Consider the following 9,014-nt stretch of genomic DNA (forward strand, 5'->3'; position numbering starts at 1 on the left):
GCAAAGCAGCAGTTAATTCTCAATGTTTTCTTCACAGAACATTTTATTAAAAAGGGACACCTTCAACTTGAGTAATATTGTTGGTAGTTACATGGGGCTGGATTGGCACCTTGTAATCTAGTTTAAGTAAGGGGAAGCACATAGCTACACTATACCAGGAGCAGAGTAGGGATGGAGTTGTGACTCTGGCCTACACTTAAAAATTAGACTGTCCTAGCAATATCACTCAGGGTTGTGAAAAATGCTGTGCCCTGAGCACTGTAATTAGGTCATCCTAACCCCCACGATAGACGTAGCTAGATCGATGAAAGAATAGTTCCATCAACCTAGCTACCACCTTTTGGAGAAGTGGATTAACTATATCTACAGAAAAAACCCTTTCATCGACATAAGAAGCTGCAGCACCTTAGCTGTACCACTGTAGTGCAGTAGACATATCCTCTGTCAAATCTGAATAGTGCTGTTCCTTTATCTTCTTAGATTAGTTCATGCTACAAATGGACTCTCAGAAAACCATGTGATCAAAAATGGTTTATGCTAGACTGAACATGTTTTTGTGTATAATTAAGGGATCAGTAAAACACATTCAATGTAACCAGTTCAAGATTAATTTAAAGTTTGTTTTATACTAGTATGGGATGAATGCCCCTTGTATCCTATTCTGCAAATGGCTGCGTTTTAGGTAGTTAACATTTGCCAACCATCTTTAAGAAGATTTCTCAGACAAATTAAGAGCCCACTGCTCTATAAAGATACCAGAAAGGAGCAAATCCCAAATGAGCAATAACCCTCAAGACAAATCTTGGATACTCTCCAGCTTGCTAAGCAATGGTTTTCTAATATAGTACCTGTGCAATATGCCCATTTGTACAGTATATATACAGTTTTAAATGGTGTATTTTTCTTGTAACTGTTTTGTAAATAAAATAGTAACATATGTATTAGTAACCTGTTGCAAGTTTTATAACAAACCTCATCTACTACAACTAGACCCAGGTCACCAACTCTTCCTGTTTCAATCAAGGAGTTCACTAGGCTGTGTCCTTTCTCTATAGTAGCAATGTACAGTGATTTCTTCATTCTCCTTTTGATTGGAGGAAATCTTCCTTTACTTCCCGCATATTCTTCAACCAAGAAGCCTAGCTCTATTCCAAAACTTGACAAGGCCCAAACCTACAATATAATAAAATGCAAAAAGAACAAATTACATGAAGAGTAAATTAATTTTCACACTTAATGACTTTGATCTTGCAATTAACTCATGCTAATGTAATTTCAGGATTAAGGCCAGAAAATAAGACATTATTTCATGTATACATTATGCAACAATACAGCTGACAATAAGAACTATTACTTGAACAAATGACTACTGCAAAAAGTGAAATCAAAGCATATTAACGACAAAAATATTTTAGTACATAAGCCTTTCAGGTGTTGAGATTTGTCAAACCAGTGACAAAATACTTCATCTGTCCTCCATAAATCACTTATTAGTTCCATTAGACAGCTATGTTTTTTTTTTTGCAAGATTATTTAAATGTCAACATGGATTTTAGAGTAGACTTGGATTAGACGGCACTGCAAGCAAGGCACTAACATTCCAACAGCTTGGTGCAAATCCAATTTTTCATAACTCAGTTGAAGTGGATATCCTTAACTATAGACTATGTACATTTCATCACAAAGAGTAGTTTGAGAGCCTCTTAACTGAACTAGAAAATAGAAACATACTTTTCATTTCCAGGCTGATATTTATTCAAGATACACAAGAATATATTCACTAGAAATCTCCTATGGATTAACAGAGGATTTAAAATATTTACAGTCAATTTTCCAACACTGGTAAAAAAAGTGCATGTATAAAAAGTAATATTCATTTCAGAACAAAACAAAAAACCAAAATACTGTTTTCACACCTTTTCTTGGACAATAGCCACATATGGTAGAACCATTAAAACATCTTTCTGCCTGCAGAGTAATTCCTGAAGAATTAAAATTTCAGCTACAAGTGTTTTTCCACCACTGGTTGGCAATGAATATATTAAGTTCTTTCTTTGTTGCAGAGATTCTAACGTTAAGCAAGTGTGCTGCCACTCTGTAAAATTGAAAGAAAAATTATTTTGCCACCTCTCTTCTCACATGCATGCTGATTCAGGATCAAAATACACATTTTCTGTAAAACTAAAGGGTATGGGCAGATTATTGTCTCAGGCAGCTTTCACTGATAAAGTACTGAGCATTTCTGACGATCCAGCCTGCCCATCCTCCTTCTTATAAAAGTGTCCACAAAACAAAATATTTTAATATACCACATACAGATGGCTCCATCCTACATATAGGTATTAAAGCATCTACAGCAACAGCCTGCCATTCAGATTGCCCAGATGGTTAAACAGCTTTCAGAAGGTAGAAATTAAAAACAGCTTCATGGAATGACCACCAGCTGCAGCTGGGCAAAATATTTTTGGTGAATAGTTTTATTTGCCAAAATATAGAATTTTGGTTGAACTGAAACTATTTGCGATTTAGTGTCCAGTTTGCAAAATACAATTTTTTGGTTCACTGAAAAGTAATATTTTGGTGATGTCTTAAAGAACCATTTCATTTTGACATTACCAAAATTTTACCAGATTAGGTCACGCGAACAACCTTAATTCCATCCACGTATTATCACCTGCACACCACTAAAACCCAGTAGACAACCTTGCATTGCAAGGTTGTACATCTTCGAAAATAAGAGTCACAAAACCAACAGCATGTCTCAACAGAAATACTCAATGTGACATTATCTAGACACAAATACAACCCCAAAGTAGTTGGCAAAGCCTATCTCAGATTTCCAAAAGAAGACAGTTCTACCATAAACTGAGAAATTAAGAATGTTTCTATCCTTTAGGGGCCACAGAAGTTGAGGTGCCTTTGGATAAGAACTTCTTAGCCCCTATATTTTCTGTTGATCAGGTAATTCAATCTTATCATAAAACTTAAACACAGGAACATACAGCTTTAAGTAGCTACAACAATGTAACTCCAGCCTTTTTACAAAGCACATGCAAATACCATGAAAAAAAATAAATTCAGAATTTCTTAGCAAGAGTGGTAAATATCAACCATCTCTTCCCCTACATCCTGCCTCAACTACAGTTTTAAGATGACCTTATCATGCTTTCAAGTCCTCAAAAAAAAGTTTGGTTACACAACGAAAGCTTAGGGTGGATGGGGGACAGAGTTACAGTTTCCATATTTTAATGTTTAAAAAAAATTAAGAGTAACCTTAAGTTTCCTTGCTTTCCACTTTTTCAGCTACAACATTCTTTGAAAGATTTTTCCTTAGAATTTATGGGTTAATTTTAACTAATTCCAACTCAACAAACTTACTGTCTAGCAACTTAAAACAGAAATTTTGTTTCCACGAGTACATGATGAAAAGGTTGCATCAATCTGCTGGAAATATTATATCCACTGTAACCCAAGAGCAAACTGTGATTTTTTAAACAAAAATTTAATGGATATTACCATAAAGTTTTTCAATCCCTCGGAACTGTATTAAGAGATCTCTAACTTTACTGGGTAACCCATAAAAAGGACCAATGTCAACAGAAGAAGTTTCAATAGTTTTCTTGGCAACACAAATTTCTTCAGACAGAACAGCTTCTTTGAGCTGTTTAGTTCTAGAAACCTGTGGAGTCTGAGCCTTGGCATTTCCAGTCATAGTATTTTTGAGGTGATCTTTGAGACTCTTTCTTTTACTCATCTTGGACGTGGTGCTTGGGGACAATTCATTATTTATTTTGGTGTGCTCTGCATTATGGTGACAAGACGACTGATTCAACATTTTATCAAGGCAAGAATTCATGTCATTAGCACTCTCTTTTGTACCTGATGATTTTCTAGAATCAACTGAGGTATTATTCATTTCCTCAAAATATAGAAGCTGTGAAGATGGCAAGTCATCTAAAAAACAGTCTCCAGGTTCTAGAGTCCTGTTATCTTGTTCACTTGTGGTCCTCAAATGACTCTCTTCTTCAGTTTTGAAACCAATAATGTTTCCTGCAGCAGAAAAAATTAGTTCCTTGCTTCTGGCATTTTGTAATTGAAGATACCCAAATGCAGGCTCTACAGTAGCTTTTTCTTCCATGTTTTTAGTACATGAAGTCAAGTCAATAGATTGAATACATTCCTGCTCCATATTATCAAACTGAGCTAACAAAGAATCATTTCCAGAAAAGCTGTCATAATCACCAAACATGTCCTCTTCACTGTCATTATTATACTGCAAAAAAAAAAAAAGAGTATATTTATGAATATTCAACAGCAAATGGGAGGCTGACTCACATGCTGACAGATTTATATCTGAAACATCTGACTCAAAACCAAAATGTCAATTTCATGAGTAATTTAAGTGTGCATTTCATTCTATTTGTGAAAGATAATGGTTGGGATTTTCAAAAGTACTAAAGTGACTTGTGGTCCTAAATCACTGAGGCTTGGTCGACACTCAGATTTCATACTGGTACAACTATTTCAGTGCGAGTTATACTGGTATGACACAGCATCAACAAGCTGCATGAAGGTGCCTTATATTGGCATAGCTTATCCCACCCCTTCTCATTCAGAAATAAACAACACTGATATCAGCCACCTGTTCACCAGTGCAACTGTTCATACTCAAGGAGTGCTTTATCTGTACTAATATTGTTGAAGTGAGCCAACTCTTGTATTTAGACAAGTCCTCAGTCACATTTGGTGGCATTTTTTCCAAAACAATATAAAAGATCTTTAAGTGCTTTACAAAGACAGATGTTTTACAGATAGGTGCAATGAGGTACAGAATGAAGGGTAAGTAACAAAGCTGGGAGGGGAAGTGACTAAGGGTCAGACCAGGGTGAAGCATAAACCTGCATACCTGACAAAGTAACTAGATTAGCACATACAAAAATGCATGTTACCTTGAATAAATCAGCCAATTAACTTGAGTTAACACAGGATCACTAATGCCCTCTCTTAGAGAGCTGTCATATGTTTGGGGACAGGAGCAAGTGCGCATAAACCTGGACTACAAAGGCAAGAGGTTTGGAAAAGTGCTGCACCTTAATAAGGCTCAAATGAAATGTATACCCCAAATAAAAAACAAACCAAAACAGAATTCCAAAAAAATGCCACCATAGCTAAACAACAGAGTGCAAGAGGTGGTTAGTGGCAAAAGGCATTGTCAAGGCTGAATCCCCACTCGGTCTCTCCGAGTGCAGAAAGTGGGGGCCCTCAAGGATTCTAAAGATTAATACTTGCCACTCCAAGCTTGTATTAAACTCCCAAGGTTACAGCTTTTCTCTGACCTTGGCTTGGTAAAGCTGTCACCAACCAAATGCAAAAAACCCACACATGTACCCAGGAAGAAGCAATTGGGAATTCCTCCCTGTGGGGTACCTTCAAACCCTTTCACCCCCCTCTGGGGAAGAGCTGAGAAAGAAAACAAAGGAAATTAGCTGTGGCCACCAGCTAATTAAACAACATATGCACAAACCTCTTAGGACACCAAAATCCAATCCTGTTCTTAAAAAAGTTACATTTTTATGAAAAACAAAAAGAAAGAAAATACATCTGGAACTTAGGCTTTTGCTAGATTTTAAAAGAAACTCCAAAGATTAAGCATCCAAAATAGCTTTCTTGGGGGTTCAGCTTAAACGTTATAAGCAAACAAAAGCATCAGGAGTTAGCTCAGAGGAGATCCACAAGCCAAAATAAAGAATAAACCTGATCACATTTAACTAAACGTTCCTTACCCAAATGATTCCTTCTACATATGGAAGATAAGTTTTGAACCAGATATGAAAAATTACACAGCATTCCTGCTTATAGCATTACTGCTCTGTCCCTGCAGCCCAGAGAACAACAGACAATGGGAAAGTTTATTTCCCATTTTAAAAAGTTCTAGCCTTCCCATTGGCCCTTTTGGTCAGGTGCCCACTCCTTTTCTTTTACCTGTGGGCTTGTTAACCCTTTACAGGTAAAGGAAGCAGAGAACAGCTACCAAGAGGGATTTTACAGCTAACTGGCTGGCTGGGTGTCCATCAAAATGAGCTGCACCCCACTTCATTTATCACAGGCATCCTTTAAAAATTGGAAGTCAACAGCTCTGGAAAGTCAAGTGTAAAAGTAGAATAAGGCAGACCAAGAAAGAATTTGAAGAACAAGTAGCTAAAGACATAAACTAACAGCATTTTTTTTCAGTACATCAGAAGCAGGAAGCCTGCCAAACAGTCAGTAGATCCACTGGATGATCAAGATGCTAAAGGAGCACTCAAGGAAGAAAAGGCTTTGTCTCCACATTGTGGAGAACCTAAATGAATTCTTTGCATCAGTCTTCACTGCAGAGGACGTGAGGGAGATCCCCAAACCTTCATCAAAAAGAGCCATTCTTTTTAGGTGACAGATCTAAAGAACTGTCCCAGATTGAGATGTCAATACAGGAGGTTTTGGAAAAAATTGATAAATTAAATCACCAGGACTAGATGGTATTCACCCAAGAGTTCTGAAAGAACACAAACGTAAAATTGCCAATCTACTAACCATGGCATGTAAATCAGCCTCTGTACCAAATACTGGAAGGTAGCTAATGTAGTGCTAATTTAAAAAAAAAAAAAAAAAAAAAAAAAAAGGCTCTAGAGGCAATCCTAGCAATTACAGGCCAGTAAGTCTAACTTCAGTATCAGGAAAATTGGTTGAAACAATAGTAAAGAACAGAATTATCAAACACACAGATAAACATATTATGTTGGGGAAGAGTCAACACAGCTTTTGTAAAGGGAAATCATGCCTCACCAATCTATTAGAATTCTTTGAGGCTGTTCACAAACATGTGGCAAGGGTGATCCAGAGGATATGGTATACTCAGACTTTCAGAAAACCTTTAACAAGTCTCTAACTAAAGGCTCTTAAGCAAAGTAAGCAGACACAGGATAAGAGGGATAGTCCTCTCATGTACTGGTTAAAAGACAGGAAACAAAGGGTAGGAATAAATGGTCAGCTTTAGCAATGGAGAGAGGTAAATAGTGTGGTCCCCCAATAATCTGTACTGGGAACAAGGCTATTCAACATATTCATAAATGATCTGGATAAGGGGGTGAACAAGAAGGTAGCAAAATTTGAAGATGATACAAAATTACTCAAGACAGTTAAGTCCAAAGCTGACTGCAAAGAGTCTACAAAGAGATCTCACTAAATTCGGTGACTGGATGACAAAATGGTAGATAAAAGGTAATGCTGATAGTTAATACTGATGTACAGTAACATGCACTGAAAAAAATAATCCCATGTACAAAATGATGGGGTCTAAACTAGTTGTTACCACTTAAGAAAGGGATACTGGCCTTATTGTGGCCAGTTCTCTGGACACAAATGAGATAGATAATAAAACAAAAAATACCATAATGCCAGTATATAAATCTATGGTATGCCCACACCTTGAATTATATTTGCAACGCTGGTAGCCCCATCTCAAAAAAGATATAGTAGCATTATCAAAGACGCAGAGAAGGGCAACTAAAACAATTAGTCTTGTAGAACAGCTTCCAATGGAGGAGAAATTAAAAAGACTGGGACTTGTCATCTTAGAAAAGAAGCAATTAAGAGGATATGATAGAGATCTATAAAATCATTAATAGTGTGAAGGAAATCAATAGCAAAGTGTTATTAATCCCCTCACTTAACATAAGAACCAGGATCACCCAATAAAATTAATAATGATTTAAAATGGTGGTTCTCAAACTTTTGTACTGGTGACCCTTTTCACATAGTAAGCCTCTGAGTACGACCCCCCCTTACAAATTAAAAACACTTTTTTATATATTTAACACCATTACAAATGCTGGAGGGAAAGTGGGGTTTGGGGTAGAGGTTGACAGCTCGCAACCCCCCATGTAATAACCTCACAACCCCCTCAGGGGTCCCAAACCCCAGTTTGAGAACCCCTGATTTAAAACAAACCTAAGTACTTCTTCACAAAACACACAGTCAACCTGTGGAACTTGTTGCCAGGGGATGTTGCAAAGGCCAGAAGAATCACTGAGTTCAAACAAAAAAAAAGAATTAGGTAAGTTCAGGGAGAGCAGCTCTATTGCTGGCTATTAGCCAAGATGGTCAGGGACACAACCCAATGCTCTGGGTGTCCCTAAACCTCTGTCTGTCGAAAGATGGGACTGGATGAGAGGAGGCCTCTTGATAGCTGCCCTGTTCAGTTAACTCCCTCTGAAATATCTAGCATGGGCCACTGACAGGCCACTGGGCAAGAGGGACCGTTGCTCTGACCCCTCCCTGCCAGCTGCCCCACACTGTGGCCTGTGGGGAGCGATGGGCTTGAGACGGCCGCAGTGCCCCTCCCCCGAGCAGAGCGGCCCCAACCGCTTAGTCTCATTCACTCCCATTATGGGGAGATGGGGAGTTATCGCCAGGGAGGGAACCCAGGCGTCCTGCCTGCTCCCCCCGTACCTCGGGGCTGGCGGGGGCGGGCTGAGGCTCCTCCCCGGCCCCAGAGCTCGGTCTCTTCCGGGCTGGAGGGAAGCAGGCGCCGCGGGACCGACTTCGGTCCCGGCTCCTTTCGCGGGCACAGGCAGACCGGCTCCTCCTGCGCACCGCGGGGCCGCCCCCCTCCATCCCTCGGGCGCCGGGCCGGAGCGGTCAGGTCCGGGCCGGCGACGCTAGGCCTCTGGAGCGGGGAAACGCCTCCAGGGGCGCGGGGGGCAGCGGCGGCACCATCGCTCGACAGGTGGGGGGAGGGCAGGCTCCTCTCAGCCGCCCGCGAGCGAGGCCTCCTAAAGGGAACAGCCTCCTGCTTCCCAACCGCCAGCCAACCGGAAACCTCCCCCCCAGTCCCAAACGTCATTTCCGTCCTTTAACCAACCACTAAAAAGAAAAGATACAGAAGAGCGAAGTGATCCCGCGGCGCTCGTGTTCCCATTGGCTGCCTTGCGGCTAGCTGCGCTCTGATTGGGTAGCATATTTACTAGTTGGGCAAA

The 9,014-nt window shown here is 39.7% G+C and overlaps 1 protein-coding gene across 6 annotated transcripts in view; it reads right to left on the reverse strand.

Moving 5' to 3' along the window:
* HELQ (helicase, POLQ like) overlaps nt 1-8,866 on the reverse strand; it is a 34,456-nt gene extending 25,590 nt beyond the window's left edge. For 3 of the 6 annotated variants that reach the window (XM_048847832.2, XM_048847831.2, XM_048847830.2), the window contains exons 1-4: nt 8,488-8,866; nt 3,517-4,273; nt 1,917-2,095; nt 973-1,173 (exon numbers count right to left, since the gene is read on the reverse strand). In XM_048847832.2, the coding sequence (XP_048703789.1) occupies nt 973-1,173; nt 1,917-2,095; nt 3,517-4,273; nt 8,488-8,652 (1,302 nt within the window). In that variant the 5' untranslated portion in view covers nt 8,653-8,866. Of the gene's footprint in view, nt 1-972; nt 1,174-1,916; nt 2,096-3,516; nt 4,274-7,986; nt 8,065-8,487 lie in introns of those variants that run through there. The other 3 variants (XM_075127474.1, XM_048847834.2, XM_048847836.2) reach the window with 3 other exon arrangements.
* Between the last annotated feature and the right edge of the window lie 148 nt (nt 8,867-9,014).

Source organism: Caretta caretta, chromosome 4, assembly GCF_965140235.1.
Source record: "Caretta caretta isolate rCarCar2 chromosome 4, rCarCar1.hap1, whole genome shotgun sequence".
Taxonomy (NCBI): domain Eukaryota; kingdom Metazoa; phylum Chordata; order Testudines; family Cheloniidae; genus Caretta; species Caretta caretta.